This window comes from Pleuronectes platessa, chromosome 10 (assembly GCF_947347685.1).
Source record: "Pleuronectes platessa chromosome 10, fPlePla1.1, whole genome shotgun sequence".
NCBI classification, from domain to species: Eukaryota; Metazoa; Chordata; class Actinopteri; order Pleuronectiformes; family Pleuronectidae; genus Pleuronectes; species Pleuronectes platessa.
In genome coordinates this window covers 11798246-11818926 of record NC_070635.1, presented here as the reverse complement: position 1 = coordinate 11818926, position 20681 = coordinate 11798246, and the positions used below count along the sequence as shown (strand labels likewise).

General features: G+C 40.4%; 4 protein-coding genes across 5 annotated transcripts; 1 reads left to right on the top strand and 3 right to left on the bottom strand.

Moving 5' to 3' along the window:
- Positions 1 to 2221: 2221 nt before the first annotated feature.
- gpr20 (G protein-coupled receptor 20) lies at positions 2222 to 9203 on the top strand. The gene is made up of 7 exons (XM_053433513.1): positions 2222 to 2751; positions 6269 to 6609; positions 6983 to 7249; positions 7328 to 7572; positions 7744 to 7828; positions 8259 to 8384; positions 8526 to 9203. The coding sequence occupies exons 2-7, from the start codon at positions 6412 to 6414 to the stop codon at positions 8709 to 8711; spliced, it is 1107 nt and encodes a 368-aa protein (XP_053289488.1). The 5' UTR covers positions 2222 to 2751; positions 6269 to 6411; the 3' UTR covers positions 8712 to 9203.
- Positions 9204 to 9429: 226 nt separating this feature from the next.
- On the bottom strand, positions 9430 to 12472 carry si:ch1073-228j22.2 (SPRY domain-containing SOCS box protein 1). The gene is made up of 3 exons (XM_053433514.1): positions 11950 to 12472; positions 10217 to 10999; positions 9430 to 10100 (listed from the first exon to the last, which is right to left on the bottom strand). Exons 2-3 carry the CDS (start codon positions 10941 to 10943, stop codon positions 9970 to 9972), a joined length of 858 nt encoding a protein of 285 aa, XP_053289489.1. The 5' UTR covers positions 10944 to 10999; positions 11950 to 12472; the 3' UTR covers positions 9430 to 9969.
- Positions 12473 to 13176: 704 nt separating this feature from the next.
- Positions 13177 to 17448, bottom strand: LOC128449064 (RLA class II histocompatibility antigen, DP beta chain). Of its 2 annotated transcripts, XM_053432063.1 has the most exons (5): positions 17291 to 17448; positions 15991 to 16245; positions 14968 to 15249; positions 14709 to 14819; positions 13177 to 14437 (listed from the first exon to the last, which is right to left on the bottom strand). In XM_053432063.1, exons 1-5 carry the CDS (start codon positions 17346 to 17348, stop codon positions 14412 to 14414), a joined length of 732 nt encoding a protein of 243 aa, XP_053288038.1. In that variant the 5' UTR covers positions 17349 to 17448; the 3' UTR covers positions 13177 to 14411. The 2 variants fall into 2 exon arrangements, with proteins under 2 accessions (XP_053288038.1, XP_053288039.1); XM_053432064.1 differs by lacking the exon at positions 15991 to 16245 and having other exon boundaries at positions 17291 to 17430.
- Positions 17449 to 18073: 625 nt separating this feature from the next.
- On the bottom strand, positions 18074 to 19787 carry LOC128449063 (H-2 class II histocompatibility antigen, A-U alpha chain). The gene is made up of 4 exons (XM_053432062.1): positions 19578 to 19787; positions 19110 to 19373; positions 18728 to 19009; positions 18074 to 18630 (listed from the first exon to the last, which is right to left on the bottom strand). The coding sequence occupies exons 1-4, from the start codon at positions 19651 to 19653 to the stop codon at positions 18509 to 18511; spliced, it is 744 nt and encodes a 247-aa protein (XP_053288037.1). The 5' UTR covers positions 19654 to 19787; the 3' UTR covers positions 18074 to 18508.
- Between the last annotated feature and the right edge of the window lie 894 nt (positions 19788 to 20681).

Here is a 20681-nt window from a genome sequence, read left to right as displayed (position 1 = left end):
TGGACTGAGTCACAAACTGATTCATCGGCTTTGTTCTCGCACACACACACACACACACACACAAACATGTCACATAATGTTCCATGCATCACTTTGACACCTATACATACAGACACTCTGTCTGCATACCTTGTTTAATCTAATTGTTGCTTTCACACCTCCCCCACTCGCTCTCCTCTCCTCTAAGTCCTCATCCTACTCCTCCTCTTTGAGCGTCGTCCTCCTCGGTAACAGGTTGATCCATGGCTCTCCTCCTGACATCCGTTATTCCGGATCTCCGAGGAGCACTGACAGCCCGTGAGTGATGATGATCCTCCACACAGGAAACCAGGAGACACAGGCCCGTCTCATTCTGCAAAGACGGATGAAGCGTAGGGCTCAGAGACGCCTTATAAAGAGACAGACTCCCCCCTGTTGTGCATTTGAAAACAACATTCAGTCAGGTGCGTGTGTATTTACACAGATGTGTTAAACTAATACACAAAGCATATTCTGAAGAGCACTTTAAAGGAGACAAATTACTGGTGTTTAGCATTGGAGTTGGATTTACAAGCGCACACTTAACACATAAGGATATAAATCTATATCCAGAACTCATTTGTGTTTATTTGCTTGTCAAGATTTGGAAAAGAACCACATTATGAACATTTCTGTGTGTCTGATGGTGTCCGGCAGCAGGAATCAGTTTTATTTAAGTTAATATTTCCCTTTAATGCATTTAGATCTTTCTTGTTCTTTCAATTCGTCCACAATGGAGCTCAGGCAGCCAGTGGAGATTTTACTCCAGCAGCCTGGAGGAAGTTTAATCAGGTTGAGGGAAGTGATTACCCCCCATTAAGACCATGTTGCCTGTCTTGATTTGTTTTCCACTTTTAGCAGGAACAAGTGTCGGATGAAGAGAACATCTGATCACTTGTTAAACCTGACGTGTGTCGTCGTCGGGCCGGGCAGAGTGAGATGAAAAGCTCTGGTCGGGTTCAAGATTTTGTGTTGCGAGTTTATTTTTGATTTATCACCACAGTCTTCATATTTATTTACTTTTTTTTTTTTTGCTTTGCTGGTTTATGATTAGGTTTGTAGATATATGAGGTGTTTCAGTGTGAAGACTCGCGTGTCACAAGTGTGAGTTATGTTGTTTTAAAGCAGGCACACGAACGCTTTGTGTCTTCATCTTCCAGTTCAATTTCACATATCAATCTTCATTCATATCCACATTTATAATAAGAAACAGACCAAATCCGTCCTTCCTGTTCCAAGACACCTCACTCTCTACTGTTTTCTTAACAAAAAAAAGGAAGAGATTTATTGAAGCACCAACAACACTCTCAGTTAATCCTTTACAAATAATCTAAGGATTAATTTATTCTTCATCATTAAAACTAAAAATCTGTATTGACCGAAAATGAGGGTGTTAGGTGCTTGTGAAAGATAGATTGATAAAAGTGTAAAGTTTGACAAGTTCATATTAAAATCTGCTATTTGGAGATGGGTGTGATGACGTCATTGACTCGTGGACCAAAATGTGTTTTGTTCCCACTTGAGATGGTGGTCACAGGAATTTTCCCAGTGGAACAAATTGTTTCTATTATTTTGACACCAGGTGAATGTATCATGAGAAGGTATTGATGTTCAGAGAGAATAGATAGATAGATAGATAGATAGATAGATAGATAGATCGACAGACAATTGAATAGATAAAATATAAATAAATATAAAATACTTGATGTCCGTTCATCTTCACCTAGAATCACTTGCACACTCGATCTATTGAACATTTTCACTGACATGTCTCTCGTAATTTAGAATATAGCACATGATGTATTATTCCACACTGGTTACACCAAAACCCTAGTTCCATGAGAGGTACTCAGAAAAACATATATAAATATATATATCCATCATTTGTGTTTAGCAATGGTCTTTTAATTAATAATAAATAAAGAATTTCGTAGGAACTGCACAGTGTCACTACATTTCATGAACGAGTTGTGCTTCTGATGTTGTGTCCCAGAGTTTATTTGGTATTTTGATCTATTTATTGCGTGTGTGCTCCAACATTGGTGTGTGTTCATACTGTATGTGTGTGTCTGTGTGTCAAAGCAGAATGTAAACACATCCTTAGACTTCCCGTCTCAAGCCCAAACTTAGGGAAGATTTAGAGAGAGAGAGAGAGAGAGAGAGAGGGGGAGGGGGAGGGAGCGGAAGCAGAACGACAGCCATTGAAAGGAGAGTGAGACCGAAAATGATGCTTAAGGGGGGAGAAAGAGAAGGAGAGAAGAAGGAGGAGGAGAAAGACACACTGAAGGGAGTGAGACCTGCAACCGCAGAAGAAGATACTGAGGGAGTTTGAGAAATCAAATGAGAAACAGAACGCTGAGTGAGACAAAGTGACAGAAGTGACAGGGAGAGCTATGGATGTGCAGATCTGAAGAAGAAGAGGAAGAAGAAGAGGAGGAGTTGATTGCTACATCAAACTGATATGACTGAAAGAGAACCTGAAAGAGGAGACATGACTGACACCCTAACGAGGGAGAAGAAAGTCAGACAGGGGAGCCACTGATGTACCTGGATGTTCGGAGGTGATGCCAGGGTGCAAAGGTCACTGAGGTTTGAAGCGTCCACTTGGAAAAGATGCAGCGTCACCTTGAATCACATTGAAAGAGGATTTGTAGACTGGGACGGATGATACAGACACCGCAACTACATCCAAGTCTACAGTTTATCTACTGGTTCGACTATTTTTCTCCACAGGTAAGTTGTCTTCCACACTGGATGAATGGTGCCGGCAAAGTGTTTTTAAAAGAAAGGAAAAGAAATCAAGTCTCACATTCATGTTTCATCCCAGAAACCAGACTAATCAGAAGGTTAAATACAAAACCTCATAAGTGTACATGAGAGTAGATTTCATTCTATAAGTGAATGTTAGAGAAAGTTCCCCGGCTGCCCTTCAGACCGTGATATATATTTCACACCAGAGCACAAGGAACGGCTCCTCTCAACTGTAAATGCAAGTACAACTATCCCTAATTTTAGAGTTGCAGCAACAGCTACATTTTCCATCTGCCTCCAGGGGTTCTGTGAAAAGCTATAATTTGATGCAGGACAGCGTGAGATCTATGAACCAGCGTCCCATCCTGTCTCTCTCCCTTTATACATGTCTCCGTCTTTTCGTACAATCCGAGCCCCACACACACACACACACACACACACACACACACACACACACACACACACACACACACACACACACACACACACACACACACACACACACACACACACACACACACACACACCCACACACACACACGCACACGCACACAAACAGGGCTCCCACGCTGCTGGAATTTATTTGGACAGTGTTATTTGTGATCTGCCTGCGGGCCCTCTGCTCTCCTTTCAGTCTCCCTTTATAACCATTACATCACCACTGGCTTTGATGCTGGAGGAGCAACAATAGGGAAGAAGCAGTGATGCATTAGATTATCAAACAACTGAGGTTACATAAAACCTGTTTTCTCCTTATCTGCTTTTTTAATTAGTGCCTCTGCTCAGAGTTTATTCAAGGATTTACAGCAAATTGAAAGATTTCCCTTTTAAAAGCTTGAATTATTGTGTTTTGTCGTTGGATATGTGAAAAAGGATCAGTTACCAAGAGACAAGTCAGGTTTAATGGTTCATAGATCAAAAATCACCAAGCCTATATTTGCCTGTAATTTGGTTTTATCATATTAACTAAAAGAGATTTTTCAGGTCATCGCTTCAGTTAAATAAGCAACTTTTTAAAAAGTTATGAAAGAATGATTCTCCACTCTCTCTTTTTATGCCTGAATGACTGAAGGTTTTGCTTTAGCACAGTATCGTCTTAAAGTTAAATGCACACGTCAGGAAAGATGGACAATATGACTGCTCACTAAAGGGAAACCAAAGCTTCTTGATTGCCTCCTGGTGGCTGGCTGCAGTATGAGCCATAAATCCCATCAATCCTGTTTAATACATTTTCTGCAAAGATATTTTTGTAATTTAATGTTGAATAAAAAAGATGGACCTCATGGTGAAGCTGGGGGAAAGGTAAGTGACCACCAAGTTATCACAATTTGATCTGAAGTCGAGGGGGCATGACTGTACAGACCTTAATGATTGTCCATCTAATAATTATGGATATAAGTCATAACCACAGACGTCTGCCTCATGGTGGGGCAAGAGTAAAGGTCAGGGGATCACCAGAGATATTCTGATAAAACATAGGGCTAAGAAGAACGCAGTCTGTAGCTTAGTCTATTTAGGTCAGCTTATAAAATACATCAATGAAAAGAAGTGAAATCCATTACTTGTCCTTGTCATTTGATTCTCAGCACATGAAATAAGTGGTTTAATACACAATTCCCTCGGAGCAGCACTCATAACACTCGTTAGCGTCGTTAATGATGATGAACTGGCTCCAGTACACTGAATAATATCAGGGGATATTACTGTGAAAACAGCCATTTATTTTCTTCAGTGGTCTTAATGTTGTGTGGCCAGACTGGTCGTGGTAATGCAGATGAATCACATTATTCACGCCTCAGCCTCAGCTGAGCAAGTGATTCTCATTAGCCTGAATAGACGACATTTTTCATCAGCCGCATGATTATTTTGCTGCGAGAGATTAGTTGTGAATCATGAGTATAAACACAACACAATATGCTTGGCTTCTCCAAAGACCTTTTCAATCTGGGACTCACATAAGCAATTAAACTACAGTGCACCACAATGTTGCTGTCTACACTCACCTGAATACTTTTTTACATTCAGTCCAAATGGGTTTTTTTGCATCTCCTCAGAGTTTTCAAATGATTCTGTTCCTAATGTGAGTCCTCAGATCAACTCATTTTAAATTTAACATATAAAGTAAAACCAATGATCTATATCTATAAAAACCGATAAAACAAACTGGTACCAACAGGTAAAATCAGTAGGAAAATATATCTATAGATATTATATTATATATATTATAGCACATTTAAATGTACATTAAGAGAACACATAATGTGAAATACAACCCCCAAAAACATAGACTAGCATTAAAATAGAAATAAAATAAAAAATGTAAAGTCAAATGTATTTTTTGTATATGTAAAGCTTTCTTTTTGGAAATTCTAATTTAGTAATTCTTCATACAACCTCAAGGCTCTGTCCTAATATGACAGCTCAATGGACAAGATGCACTTCATATGAGCTAAATGTATAATATCTTTTCTCTGACCATATTCCCATGAGTCTCATGCAGTGACTGACTGCCCCCTGCTGTCTATAAGTAGTGGAATCTGATTCATATTTGCACCTACCTCCCCACAGCGGAAAACACCATAGGGATCAGGTCAGATACTCAAGTGTCTGAATGTGTGATGTCTCATAACAGCAGGATTCTGATTGTGCTCTGTACGTTGTGAAGTGAAACAACATGGGAAACGACAAAATTGCGAAACATCCCAAAAATACCAGTTCCACTTTGTTTATATCCAATTACCAGAAGAATTCACCATCTTTCTCCGAGATAAATAAACCCATCTCAGGCCATCTCTGAGATCAGGATGGAGTCGCACAGACACTGTAGGCATGACTAAACAATTAGATCATAATTAAACAGTGTAAATAAATCAGATACTGGAAAAACAAGGCTCTGTCAGTGTGGCCGTGCCAACAGCAACAACCACAGTGTGGTCAGAGACCGGAGCGGAGGGGGGGGGGGGGGGGGGGGCGACAGGGCAGGACAGTGGATGCTTCTGAATGTTGGTGGATCAGCTAATAAATAAGAGAAAGAAAGAGGCGAATGGCACATTCGATTTTAAGTAAAATTTACAGTAAAACAATTATATGTTGCTGATATTATAAATATATGGTTTACATTACTTCCACAGCTGATTGCAGTAGGTGCAGGAGCATATGTGGCAATGTGAAGAACTGTGCGTTTGTGACGTGTCTCCCTAATGCTAGCTGGGATAGCCTCCAACTCAAATGCAAACTTCATATTGTACATAACAGCCAGCCATTGATTATCTATACCATTTATCCTGTGAGGGTCGAGGGGGGAGCTGGAGCCGATCCCAGCTGAGATTGGATGAAAGATGGGATAGAGACCATGCAGGGAGATGCATGGGGGATCAGGCAAACTCCTCCTTCCTGTGAGGCCGCAGTGCTAACCCCCACACCACCATGCCACCGTTAGCAACAACATGGTAAAGTACATTTTTTATGTATTAAAACACTCTTTCATTTTGTCTGACAGTGTATGCACCAGCTCCATCATCATCATCTCCGTTATCACCTACCTGCGTCATCATCATCATCATCATCATCATCATCATCATCATCATCAGCATCATCAGCAGCAGCAGCATCATCAGCAGCATCATCTGCATCATCCCCATTATGATGGACTTCAACAGCACTGAGTCCTGGGTGTTCGTCAACACTTCATTCCCGCTCCTGCCTGTCATAGCCAGTCCCACTAACAGGAGTGGCATGGAGCCATATCTTCATAGACTGGCTCATTTAGACGAGGGCCTCTACAACGACTTCTACGGCTTCTGGGTCACACTCATGGTCATAAACTCTCTCATATTCCTGGTAGGAAACGTTCTATATTAAGTCTCTTTGGTGGTTTTATACATACACTCATCCACTTGGCAAATTGTTTTGGCCCCCATCTGGCACACAAACAATGTGGGAGGATTGCAATAGGGAGTTCCAACTCCTTTTGGCCAGATCTGGCAACCAAAGGTGGCCCGAATTAGTGGGCCACTTTAGGTTCACATCCAGTTTACATCTTGCGGAGAGCACTGCATGTTTACCAAAAAAAGCCCCACATTTGTTTCGGGATATTTGGGCCATACAGTAGTTGCTGTTGCTATTGCTCATGTTTGGGCCACAAGAAGGACAGATGTGCTGCCTCAGTGGCCCACATCTGTCTCTCCTGTTCCTCTCGTCCTCTCGTCTCCAGGTAGGCATGGTGCTCAACGGGATGGCCCTGTATGTGTTCTGTGTCCGCACCAAGCAGAGGACCACCTCCGTGATCTACACCATCAACCTGGCGGTGACGGACCTCCTGGCGAATCTCTCCCTGCCCACTCGCATCCTGCTCTACTACAGCGGAGGAGCCTGTCTCACCTGCACCTACCTGCACATCTTCAGCTACTTCGTCAACATGTACTGCAGCATCTTGTTTCTCACCTGCATATGTGTCGACCGCTACCTTGCCATCGTGCAGGTGGGTTCTGTGTGAATGTTGGGTTTATCGTCTCTTTCCAGGAAATCCAAAAGTACTTAATTTCTTGTGACCTTGCAGGTTGAAGCCTCCCGTCGGTGGAGGAACTCCGGCGTGGCCAAATGTGTGTGTGTCTCTGTGTGGCTCTTTGCCATCGTGGTCACCTACTCCTTCCTCTCCACCTATTTCCAGCACACGGGCTGCTGCCTTTCCAAGCTCCTCTTTCTCACCATCACGGAGTTCTTCCTACCCCTCGTCATCATCGTGGTCTTCACCGTGAGGATCATGTGGGCCCTGGCTGACCGCCGCCTGATGCAGCAGAGCAGGTACACATGCTGTTATGGAAAGGAACGAAAAAGAATACCGACATTTATGTTGTCCAGTATTTGATTGTAGTAGCTGCTTTTGATTTAATAAAATATGGCAGACTAATCAAAGTACAGGGGGAAACTTAAGCTGACGGGATGACGTGGTGGTGGTTTTAACTGTTTTGTCAGGGAGAGGAGGAAGAGGGCCGTCCAGCTGCTGACCACAGTGCTGATCATCTTCACCGTGTGCTTCACACCCTTCCACGTCAGACAGGTGGGTGAGCAACAGGTATCACACATTGTTACCTCTGCCCAGGAGGATGTTTTCGTCTGCCTGTTTGTTAGATCGCAGGTTTATGCAAAAACTACTTGACGGATTTCCATTGAGTTTGGGAGAAAGATGTCATATATGTCAGGGAGGAGAAAAACATTATGTTTGATTTCCCAGGGAATAAATCACGGATCTTGATCAAACTAAATCAGGCATATTTGGGGACTCCTATGAGGGTGTGCAATTTGGTTCAGATCCAAACAAGACCCTGGATCAAGTGAATTTTAATGTGGTTTCATAAGCTGGGCCTAAGTGGAGGTACGTATATATGTAATGTCTGAGGCATCATCAAGCATCATTGGGCCTTTTAATTCTGCAACTTTTTCTTATGAAATGAACACTATTGTCAAGTATAATTTTGTGTGTGTTGTAGGTGGTTGTGTACTTCTACCCCGACATGCCTCATCATGTCATCGTCTATCACCTGACCGTCACTCTCAGTAGTTTGAACAGCTGCATGGATCCTGTCGTCTACTGCTTCGTTACAAATAACTTCCAGGTAAGACCGTCGCTCATTCTCATCCTTCCTCTCTTCCACCTGATCCATCCATCCTTTCCTGTATCCCTCCATCACGCACCTATTACAATATTTACTTAATCGATTCCCTGAATGATGACCACGGCCCTTTTCTCCGACCAGTCCACGATGAGACAGCTTTTCCGTCGCGCAGAGCCCGAGCACACCAGCGGCGACATCATCAGCATGCAGCACAGCTGCAAAGCCTCGGGAGCAATGGCCAACGCCATCGCTAATAACATGATCATGATGACCAGGATCCCGGCTCCGCTACAGAGGGACACTGAGGGGAAGAAACACACAGTGTAAATCCCCTTACACGTGGGGTGAGGAAAGAACTGATGATAAGCGATGCCCCAGTCGATGGCTGATAAGGCTGGACTCTGCACGGACTGGCCAGTGATAACAGTATGATGGTAAAATGGTATCAAAGTGCGAGTGAGAGCTCAGGATTAGGAACGGCACTTGCTTATCCCTAAAAGGGGAGATAGGGCCTATACTGCAACAGAGCTGGTTCTGCAACCTCTGTACTTTATCAACTACACAAGACATGTTATTGACAAGAGAAAAATGTATCGTCGTGTCAGTAAAATCTCCCCATTACTTTCCAGTTGTGAGTCTCAAAACTAAACTAAAGCTGACTTATGTGTGTTATTATTTGTGACTGAACGGTCCATGCATGACTAATAATTTAATCTGCAGTTGTTCGTGTTGTATAATAAAAATGTCACTATAGGAAGGTATTTTCTGATTTCATTATCTTTCGTGTACAGATACAAATAAATGCTGATGATATCTAAATACTGTCTCGTCCAACTGTGTATAGTCAGTCAGTTAAAGCAGATGTAAGTTTATACTGAGTTCTCTGCAGAGGTCAAAAGTTTGGGCTGCAGGAATATTTGTTGGTGAACTGTCTCTATTTATATCATTCTTGTCTTCGTCCTGTTTGTTAAAAGGAAAACTTCCACATCACAAACTGTCCTCCTTCTCCTTTCTACTCCTAATGTAAAACAGAAATACTGGTAACTTCAAATTAGAGACATTTATTTTATACACAAAGAAAGAAACATTCAGAATGAATGACACACGCAACATTTGCAAAACAGTGCTCACAGCATTCCCAGTATCCCAGCATTTCCAATTTCCAGTTCATATTTGATATTTTAATATCTCACATAAAACATGTGGAACATGTATAATTATCGCACATCAATAAATAAAATGAATAATAAATGCACTTCTTTAACCCTAATGTGGCAAACATTACAGTGTTTTTCATAAAGGTAAACAAACTGTAAGTTCTGTGCATAAAAACAAAATCTTTCCTATTGTGCAAGTGGGTGTGTCTATCTATAGTTATGGGAGACGATTTTGGTTTGATACCATCGTTGTGAGGACATTTTGGCTGATCGTCACAAATTCAATGGGCTGTTTGAGGGTTACGACTTGGTTTTAGGGTTAGAGTGAGAATAAGGTTTAGGTTTAAGGGTAAGGGTTTGGTTGCATGTGTGTGTGTGTTTGTGTGTGTGTGTGTGTGTGTGTGTGTGTGTGTGTGTTTGTTTGCAGATTAATGAGTAGAAAGCAGGTAGTTCTGCAGACGAGGTGCTAGAGGCAGTTTGTGAGTTTGATTCTGCCTCTGTTCCCCTAAAAACTGACGAATGGACAGTCCACATAGAGCCATCAGGGCAGGAGGGTCACCTGAGAACGGAAGAAAAGGAAAAGTTTTACAGGATGAGTTTCGTAAGAACCAAGTTACACCATGATTGTGTCACTGTTGTTGCTGTAGTAATTGTTGTTATGATGACTGGACTCACGTGTGGCCCCGTTCAGGTAGCGCAGTCGTATGCTGGCCCCCCCTCTCACGCTGCTCACCGCTGGGAACAGCTCAACCCCAGGAGGAAGGTCTTTAAACGCCTCGCCAAGGAAGATTCCATCCACAACGAATCCCAGGGTCCGGGCATCGGTGTCCAGGACCAGCAGGACCCGCTCCGGGATTGGGAGAGGGGCCTCAACTGGATCCTCTTTGTCTGAAGTGTTTGGCTTCAAATCAGAGGGACACCTCCTCACCTTCTCTGGGTAAAGTCCAACACTGTGTCCACCATGCCAGAGCTGATTGGTTTTGAGTTCCCAGCCCCAGGACTGTTCATCCCCACCCACCAGGACGTTGTACCCCGCGGCCTGCAGAGGACAGTCCCGCCTGGAGATGCCCATGACGGCGTGACTCCCTCTGTGGTCCGGGTTCCACAGCACCTCCCAGACGTGAAGGCCTCCTGTCACCCCCACCTCTGCTCTCACCCCGTCGCTGCTCAGCTCCACGGGCCAACGCGTGACCTGCTGCTTGCAGGCGGAGAGCCGGAGGTGAGGAGAGCGGTGGACAGAGCTCCAGTGGGAGCGGCTGTCTCCCGGGGGGAAGGGGGAAAAGGTCAGGGTGATGGCGAGGCGAGACGAGGTGGGTACGGAGAGGGGAGGGAAGGCTGAGGAGGAGGAGGGGGGGCTGTGAGCTGCTCTGCTGCACAGCAACGCAGACAGGGAGAGACCCATCGGTACAAAGAGTCGACAGAGACTGAGGGTTACTGCTGAGTGTTGTCAGGGAAGAACTGGGGAGAAGACAAACCAAACATTAATTTAAACACAAAAAATAAAATCAATTCCATAAAAGTTCTGTTTTTGAACTTAGATTAGTTTTATTTATTTATGGTAACCAAACTGTGCTGGATTAGTAATAAAATAACTTAACATAAAAATACGAACGTCTGACCTCTGCTAATTGATCACTTTTTTCATACATGTAAAAATAAAGTACAGAAGAGTTTCACCTAAAATCGAGTTAGAGGTTGAATAGAGTAAAGTGTTTAAAATAGCAAAGAACAAGGTGGAGTGCAGCAGAATAGTGGGAGGTGTATAAAAATGACTGAAAACCAGAGTGGTGGTAAATAACCAGTATGAAGAAGTAGAGTTAAATAAATTACTTGATGAAAGAGTTCATTGACCAATTTAATTAAATTTGAAAGTTTGAACAGAAAAAATGTACATTCATACGAAACTATTTTCCTAACCGATTGTTGATTTAAAGCAGAGATACCAAATATTTTCTAACTTCAGCCTTTTCAATTTCAGTATGATGATGGACTGAAGTAGAATGGAAGATGTACTCATATCTTTTACTTAAGAAAAAGCACTAATATCACTCTGTCAAAATTCTCCATTAAAGGTTTTATGTTTGAAAAAAAAAATTAATGCTCTTTTTTGATTACAAATGTGTTTAAGGTCAAAGCTGTATTTTAATGTCGTCACCCAGGTGAAGCAAATTCAATGTATTTTATGTATCTTTATATACACAGGTTTAAATCTACAGGTCTTTAAATCACAATATATCAAATTCAAGCCTAATCAGTGTTTCCCTCGGGAGTATTTGGGAGTTATCCCTCTGTGTTAAATGATCTCTATTGAGATGAGCTAACATAGAGAAATGTGTCAATAAGTCAGAATAGACATTAGGTCATTAGAAACAATAGAAGGTTTATAAAACTGTTTCCTCGTGTCTCACCTGCTGATCAGATGAATCCTTCCCTGCGGTGGTTTGAGAGGAGCTGACATCTTCTCTCTGTGAGGATCAGAGTTATTAGACTCTTATCATCAGGCTCTTACTTCTTATCTCCGCTCGGTCACGCCACCATGCGGGGTGACGACCTCCGTGACGGGGACAGCTCGGTCCATCACTCCAGACTGACGCCATCCAGAGCCGCGGAGACAAGGACGACAGGTTCCATGACGCGTTACAGAGTACATAAACAAATGGAGGTTCCATCCAGAATCTGTCTCTATCTCATCTCGGTCTTCACTCTCCGCTCGTTCCACTCTTATCGCGTTCTGCAGTGAACAAAAACAAAAATGGTGAAACAAAAGAAGAGAATCAAACTCGGGCTTTTTATCAGTAAGAAGATGAAAACACAGTAGAATCCGAAGCGGCTCATTATTCCACAGAGCGCATGCGCCGGAGGAGAAGCCCTGCACCGTGACTGACAGGCAACATTAAAGGGATAGTTCACCCAAATACTGACAATTCACTCCTCAGCCAGTCACCACTGTGCCGATGGAGGGGTGGGTGAAGGGTGAAGGGTCCACAAAACACTGCTGGAGCTTTAGGGGTAAACAGCGTTGCAGCCAAATCCAATACAATTGAAGTAAATGGTTTTTCAAATGTAAAAAAAAAAAAATAAACAGAAAAGAGACATAAAATGCTCCTGTGGTGTCATCCAAGTGTCTGTAAGCCCCGACAGTCATACACGACTAGAAACGATGTAACTTACACCATGTTCTTCACCTAAATGTCACGTGTGGATCATAGCCCTCTTTTTTTTTTCTGGTAGATTTGTTTTAATTGGTTTAAAAAGTTACCATTGACTCATGATTGGTTGAGCGGATGTATTTGAAGGATGTGTACGTCCCCTGATCTCTAGTGCACAGACCCAAATGCGCAAGATGGCGGTGTTCGTCTCCAGGATGTTTTGACTTCATTTCTGAATAGTATAGGAGGAAGTGGAGACACGTCATCCATCTTTATCAGCAACTATTGATTAGTGCATATAGTATTGAGAAACTAAATACCCAAAAGCTTACTTGAAAAGTTGCCATTTGGAACCAGAAGGAAACATGAAACTAAATTCTGACAAGTTAAAAAAAGAAATGTTCAGTCAATCAGTCAATTGAGTAATTTAATTTAGTTTGAGTTTAAAAATTAATGTTTATTCAAATTTGAATTAAAGACAGAGGCTTAAGGTGTGCACAAAGCTGATTTATTTATTCATTTGGGGCCTCATGGTGGCCAAGAGGTTATAAACAATATGATCCCAGTTATGAAGCACTGACAGTAATTTTTCAACTGGCATCCTCCCATATCTGTAACATTAAAACTTGTGAACCTCCACAGAGCACATGATATGAGCACAATCACAGTCGGTCCCTGTTAGGAGATGAAATTAGTGTAAGGAAAGAAGTCTGTGTGACATTGAAGACAACCCATGCAACCCTCAAGATAAGATATTCCACCTTCCCTATTTATTTTGCTAATGCGTATTAAACAAGGCTATGCATCCAATCTGTCTTATCTTGTTGAGGCCACAGTACTGCAGCACGCTCTTCTTGCCTGTAAGACATTTCTAAGGGCCTCAAACCCCCATGATATAGTAGAAAGTGGGTCAAATCATGTTGTATTTTGCAGGGAGGTACAGAGAAATCAGTGATTTGAATTTGGTCTGGCTTTTTATTCTTTTAAACTACCGAGTTGTATTAATTTCACAGTCATATATGGTGAATATTAGATTTATACTTGCAGAATAAACAGGAATATGAGTAATGAATCATGTAAGGATTCATTGTAAAATCAACACATACAGACACACTCACTTTATTCACTGGATTGAAACAGACTTCTTTTGACTTCTTGTATCTGCTTTGTATTTTAAAACCTGCTGGAGGAGTTGAGTGTTGAGGCAGATAATTGCTCTTATGTCACAAATGCTTCACACACTGTTAGGATTGTTTAATGTCAACACATACTTTAACTCGTTGGCACTGCCAGCTGACTTGGAATTCAACCCTCCCCAGTCTGGGTTTACAAGATGCCAGCCATTCATAGCAAGTAAAATCACTTCCTCAAACCTTCATTTTTAAACTATAAAATTTGTGAACCACTAGCAAATTCAATTGAATGACAATAAATGGCCTTCCTCAGTTTAGCCATACCATTGAATCATTGTGATTTGTACAGTGCAAAAGAAAACCTTAATATTTTCCACTTCACCCAAATTCCACAGAAAAACAATCATAAAAGCTTATTTTCTGATAAATTGATATCAAAACACAAATACTCTTGAAGATTTACAACAAGTCACTCTCTGCGTAAACAGTGTATACTCAAAGAACCGAGTGATTTACTCCACATGACCTCGTTTCCTCTGTGCCATTTTGATTTTGAATACAAATATTTCAGCTGACAGAGGTAAAATCCTAACCCGTTGGCACCAACTCCCGACCTGGAGTAAAAACAGAAAACACAGACTCAGATATTACTGACTTTAAATCACAATTACTTGGTAACTGGTAGACTTTTTCAAATAATCAGTGGCAATTTTGACTTGAATAGGATTTAAAAAGAAGTAGTCTTTTTTTTGACTGATACGCACTGATATGTATGATATGTTTGATGTGACAGATTTCAACATTTATCTCTAAACAGTTTTATTCCTCGCTGCTGATATTGGATATTCTTTATTTATTTCTTATTAATTCAGTGCTGTCTCTCACCAGTAGTGCTCCTCTTGTACTGAACCCCCCCAGCAATTAAAACAACAAGACCAAGCAGCAGCCCTGCAGACCCAACAGCGAACTTTTTCTTCTCGGACTCAGACATGGGGTCTGAAAACACATTTACCACAAACAAACATTTACACTCTGTACAAGCCTTATACATTGAATGTATTTGTTTTTCTTTATTCATATTGTTGAAGACGTTTTGCTCTGGTGACATTAAAGTTAGTCCAATCCTCCCCTGCCTCTCTCTTACCCCAGTCATAAAGTTGTGGATCCTTAAAGCTGGCGTGCTCCACCACACAGGTGATTTTCTCTCCCAGTCTGGGCGTATACTCCAGATGGGAGTGGATGTGGTAGAGCCAGTTCCCGTTGGCCATCTCGTCAGTGGACGTCACATCAGAGGTTGTCTTCTTTCCGTCCCTCAGCCATGTCACTCGGATATGTTTGGGATAAAAGTTGTACACGTTGCAGACAAGGACTCTTGGATGTCTGCCGCTGTCTGCCTCAGCTGAACTCAGTCTGACATAGGGCTTGACTGGAGGAAACACCCACAGATCTTTAATCAATAGTCTCGTTATGCAGGGAAGAACATAGGGTAACACATTGGGATTCAGGGTTGACCTACAATTGCTGTGTTAGTTAGAAAATAAAGTACATTGTTAAATAGTTACTGGTTAATGTCTCAGAGAAAATACATAATTTTCAAGTTAAGTTATGAACTAATCCCTGATCCACAATTTGTGCAAAATTGTGTTTGAAATACAACTGAACATTCAAATTTTAATATGTGTTTCTTATTCTTCACACTAAATAGGTCACATAGGAGCAGGTTAACAACACTACTGCTGAGCAGGTCGTGGTTTTTTAGAGATAAAGCTAAAAACAGCTGTCAATGAAAACCTTAGTAGTCCGATTGCGGGTTGGAAAAGCCACCAAATGAACTCAAAAAAACTCCTGAGGATTTACTGCCATTTCAGCTGATTTGGAAATACCAAGAATATTTCTGCTTTTATAGTTTCTCCTTTTTATCTGTGCACAATGAAAGTCAAAGCGCTGCATTTATTGTAGTATTTAGTGAGGTTATCATAAGTAGACACTTCCCCCTCTGTCTGAATACGATTTACTCTGATGCACAGATATTTCTAACATGCACTCAGGTCAAGAAAAAAAACTAAAACTTTATTTTACAAAAAAGTACATATTTTGTGCCTCTAAAAGTGTCACTGCCGTTGGTGGAATTGATTCTTGAAACACAAAGTTGCTATTCTGAAATTACCTGGTGTTGAAAGGAATTCCAGTTTTGATAAGTGGCTTCTGCATTTCTCAATATCCTTTTTCTTTTTTTCCAAAGAAGGACGGTTGTTAAGGTATTCTACAACTTCCTTTGTGTATTCAACGTAGCTGGTATATTTTCCCAAGGAGCTGTTGTACTGGCCAATAAGCCTCTTATTAAAGTAGACTTGTTCCAGATACACACATTCATGCTTGGATATAGGTTGGCAACGAATTAACCCATGCATGAAGAAAGCATCTGCAACATAAAGGCAGTAAGCATTAGATAAGGCAGAGAGTCACTTGTTCTACATCAAAGACCGAAATTGCCAAATTAATCATAAATAAATAAAACAACAAATCAAAAAACGTATAAAGTTCGGTGAGGGTATGTGTAATTTAGCCTATGTATTTCTATATGTAGTTGTCAATGTTATTCCACATTTAAGTATTCCTCACTAACATAAAATTAAAGAAATACATAAATGAGTAAATGTAGAAATAAAGAAATGAGTGTAAAATAACAAATGATTACACAAATGCAGAAATACATACAAACTTGTTGGGGGATTATTTTACTCAAAGAAATGTTACATGTTACATGTTTAATTATTTATTTTTATTTTTTTTTTTAATTTTGGCAATTTCGGTCCTACACAGGTCTCGTCCCTGACACATTATTGCAGACAGTGTTTTGTAATTCATAACAAAACAATAATAGGAATAATCTTTTAAAATTGTATTGCTGATTAGAACAGTTTCATACATTTTTAAGAAACCCGACAGCGGTAGAAATGAACAAGTTGGCCAGGAACAGGGGATCAGGTACTGAATTTAAGAATGATTCCCAGGTATAGTTGAACTTTACTTTAGTGTTTTAATTTTATTCTTTACTTTATCTGTAAACTACAGTTGTAAAGTCGTTCAGACTTTGATGCATTCAAGTGCTTTGAAGTCGGAATTTGAAAAAAACCTGGACGTCGTCAGGAACCCGATTCTTCTGAAACCACATTAACTCAAAAATAATACTGGAGTGAGCCGGTACGTGATTCGGTTTAATCTATTATAAGTCCAAGTTTTTATTGTGTTGAATAATATTATTATTACCTAAGTTCAAAAGCTTAATAACCTGCAATAAACAGGAAGTTCAACTACCTGCTGGAGCTAATTCAATATAATTAGGTCACTGCCAGGTAATTTCCCTGAACACCTTTCATCAGTTCAGGATTTGTATCTATCATGTCAAAATTCAGCTTTGAACTACAACAACACAACTAAACCTTGATAGAATCAATGTTACTCACCTGCTATCGGAAACCACAGGAGTACGCACAGAAGTGAAGAGAAGCTGCGAGCATGCATGATATCAAGTCATAAAGAAGTTGAAAGTAAATCTAGTCTCAAACTAGAAACATGAGGAAGTGAAATTGCTGCACTGGGACCGCCCAGTGTTGTATATTTACTGCCAACAGGTGTGGTGCAAATGGAGCCACCTGTTATTATGTATCTATGGTAATTTTGTACAAACATTTTGTACAACCACGACGCTATCATTAAAATAAATTCGACACTTTTCCAAGATTGAGCACTGCTTGTTTTTTTTATTTATTTATTATGTGACCTTAGTATTGATAGATTAGTCAAATAATTCTGAAAGTGAGAATGGACATTTTTGAATGTATTGTCAGAATCTGTAAAATGATATTTTTTAAGCTTTTGCCAAATATAAAAAAAGTACATACAGTGGATATTACTGTATCATAACCCGCAAGAATTCCCCAAAATGAACCTGGTGAAGGATGATTTGTGTTGGAAGTGAAAAATAGAAGTGTGAAATTTTTTGCATTGTAAATAGGAACATTGGTGAAACACCGATCTGCAGTCAAGCGCAGATAATTTATTACCGTCCCACAACACCTATTGTGTGTTTTTTATCATTTCCTTCCCTCTCGTTGATCCATGTCCACATCTACGTGTCGTTCAGGTCCAGAGAACCGACAACATCTGTTAGGGTTTCGTAACTGAATGTGGAATTGTGTGGAGGAACAAACCATCTGAGCAAATTAATAAAATCTCACACAGTCACATACAGTGTCAAGTTTATTGGAATCCACAAAAACATTTTCAAATATTGCAAATACACACTCACTCACTTTCAATGTCTTACTAATGTTAAACAATATAAATTCATACAACGGGATTCAAATTCAGGTTTTTATGTAGTTTTGCATGTTGAGAAGTTCTACTTTTAACATAAAGGATTCAAATGCAGTTTCTGGTGAACTACAGTATATTTCTGCATTTGGACCTGTATAAACTGACTCAATATTTTGTAGCCAGTCTAGGACAACTTCAATTAAACTTATGAGTTCATCATATGTTTGCATGTAGAGTTTAAGATGTAAAGTAATTAAGTTATCAGATAAAAGTATTGGTGTAAAACTCGTAATATTCCCCTCTGAAATATGCGCGAGTAGAGATATACAGTGAGAAAAAATACAGCATCTTTTAAGAATGAGAAATTAGTATCCATGGTGTCCTTTGACAAACAGAAATGTACCAGCTGCTACCCCCAATAAGCCAAGAGTCAGGCCGACTCCACAGAAAACATCTGCTCCATGTCTTTGATGACTAGAATCAGCTTCTGTAAAGGAAAGTGAGAAAATATTCATCAATTCAGACACAAGGAAGTAATTTCGAGCAAATAATTGAATCACTTTTATACAAGATTGCACAGTCACCCCAGATTCTTGTTTTAGGCCTCTTGAGGGCCGAGTGCTCCACAGTGCAACTGTAAATGTCCCCCTCGCTCGGTGTGAAGGTCAAGGTGGAGAACATGTGGAAGGTCTGATCATTATTGGGGTAATATCGACTGAGTGACACCCCCTCCGACACCGGACGATCATTTTTAGTCCAGCTGACTTCGATGTAAGGTGGGAAAAAATTATTCACGAAGCAGATGAGGCTGTTTTCAACTCCTAAATGCACGTCCTCTGCAGGGTAGAGGATACTCTCAGGGGGGTCTTTAGTGGGTTCAAAACAAATCAAATCAGCATTTTTCTGGATCACTTCATTACAAAAATCAATGTTAATTAATTTTTTTCCACACAGTACATCCCTTACCTTTCTCTTCTGATGGACGTTTCTCCTCTGCTATGCTGTATGCAAGAGCTACTGCACACGCTTTATATCCTCTGCTGATAATTCCATGATCAAGTAAGTCACCAATTATTTCTCTTGGGTTCGGCACGATAAATGTGGGCACGGTGTATACAAACTCCTTTCTGTCGAAATCTATGTACACAATCTCTTCACCATCAAATTCTTCATGCAACTGAGTGCTACCATTTTCAAAGCAGCCCACAACAGTGACAGCTTCATGGGCAACTGAAAAAGAAAGTGAGAAAGAGGAAAAGTATTCCTATAAAGTTACACTTAGGAAAAAGCTACAGTGTAGATTCTGTTTAAAGTGGCTTCTTCTTTAAAGGCATTTTTATTTGTAACAAAAGTTTAAAATACACCCTCAGCAATAAATGTTTCCACATCTCTACTATTGATCTTGTAAGAACAGAGGAGTAAATTCATTCTTACTTTGTGAACAGGTGCAGAAGTTGTTGAGCGTCAGGATTAGAACAGCAGAGCAGAGAGCAGAGAGGGAGAACGTCATTGTTGAAGACTCTCTGCAAGAAACGACTTTCAATCTTTATTCCTGTTTCCTGTAACCGCCTTCCAACACAATAATATGTAGCAGATCACGTGATAAACAAAGTTACAAGAGGAAGTAATTGAGTGCTGGTGGCCGCATAGGGAGGCCGGTGCCCAAAGGTAGGCTGGTCTACCAAGAGACTATCCCTTTTACAGACAGGTGTGTCTAACCAGCACATCCCTTGTTAAAGGGATAGTTCATTGAGTAATGAAAACTCGAAACTGGGTCATTTACACCAGGTTTTTAGCCTAAATGTCCTAAATGTGTCTACTAAGGCTAAAAACATGGTGAAAATGACACCACAGGAGCAGTGTGGCTGCAACACTGTTTACCCCTGAAACTCCAAAGTTGTGTGTGGACTCAAACACATTTACCCACCCCTCCATCGGCATAGAGGTGAGTAGATAATGATTGAATTAACATTTTTGGGTGAACTGTCCCTTCAAGACCTGGTATGTGTCTGCTGTGGCAACACGTGAGACAGAGAATCCCAAATCTAAAAGAGTGCTTTGTTGTTTTGTGTGTAGCCTTTACAATTGTTCTCAAGGAGATCATTAGAAATACAAACCAGTCGATTCAAAAACCTTTTTTTATTACAATGTTGGAAGAAAAAAAGCTTTTTAAAAGAAAACAGAAACTGACTGGCCTATCACTGAAAAAAATAATCCAAATCCATTTCTCAAGATTGTGAATCTGTGGTGAATCAACACAAACCTAAAGTTGTTCAAAATCTTCTATATTTTTGACATTTCCTTACACTTAAGTATTATTATCCTTACACATTGCATGTTACTTATTATTACTTACTGATGTTTATTTTTGACTGTTGCTGCTGTAATAGTGCAAGTTTCCCCCATTGAGGGACTAATACATAAATGATTATCTTATCTTATTTTATCAAAATGATTTGACAATTAAACAATATATCAATTCAGGGCCCTATAGTCCCGATTTATTATTATTATTATTTATTATAATTATATAAACAA

Excerpts from the sequence above, each read along its gene's own strand:
- gpr20 (XM_053433513.1), top strand. The coding sequence starts at position 6,412 with ATGATGGACTTCAACAGCACTGAGTCCTGGGTGTTCGTCAACACTTCA. Across the intron at positions 7,573-7,743 it reads CGCCTGATGCAGCAGAGCAG|GGAGAGGAGGAAGAGGGCCG; the intron begins GTACACATGCTG and ends CTGTTTTGTCAG. Across the intron at positions 8,385-8,525 it reads TCGTTACAAATAACTTCCAG|TCCACGATGAGACAGCTTTT; the intron begins GTAAGACCGTCG and ends TTCTCCGACCAG.
- LOC128449064 (XM_053432063.1), bottom strand. The coding sequence starts at position 17,348 with ATGCATGCTCGCAGCTTCTCTTCACTTCTGTGCGTACTCCTGTGGTTT. Across the intron at positions 15,250-15,990 it reads GGAATTCCTTTCAACACCAG|TCAAGCCCTATGTCAGACTG; the intron begins GTAATTTCAGAA and ends TGTTTCCTCCAG. Across the intron at positions 14,438-14,708 it reads GTACAAGAGGAGCACTACTG|GTCGGGAGTTGGTGCCAACG; the intron begins GTGAGAGACAGC and ends TTTTTACTCCAG.
- si:ch1073-228j22.2 (XM_053433514.1), bottom strand. The coding sequence starts at position 10,943 with ATGGGTCTCTCCCTGTCTGCGTTGCTGTGCAGCAGAGCAGCTCACAGC. Across the intron at positions 10,101-10,216 it reads CTACCTGAACGGGGCCACAC|GTGACCCTCCTGCCCTGATG; the intron begins GTGAGTCCAGTC and ends TTCCGTTCTCAG.
- LOC128449063 (XM_053432062.1), bottom strand. The coding sequence starts at position 19,653 with ATGACGTTCTCCCTCTCTGCTCTCTGCTCTGCTGTTCTAATCCTGACG. Across the intron at positions 19,374-19,577 it reads CTTCTGCACCTGTTCACAAA|TTGCCCATGAAGCTGTCACT; the intron begins GTAAGAATGAAT and ends TTTCTTTTTCAG. Across the intron at positions 18,631-18,727 it reads GCCTAAAACAAGAATCTGGG|AAGCTGATTCTAGTCATCAA; the intron begins GTGACTGTGCAA and ends TTTCCTTTACAG.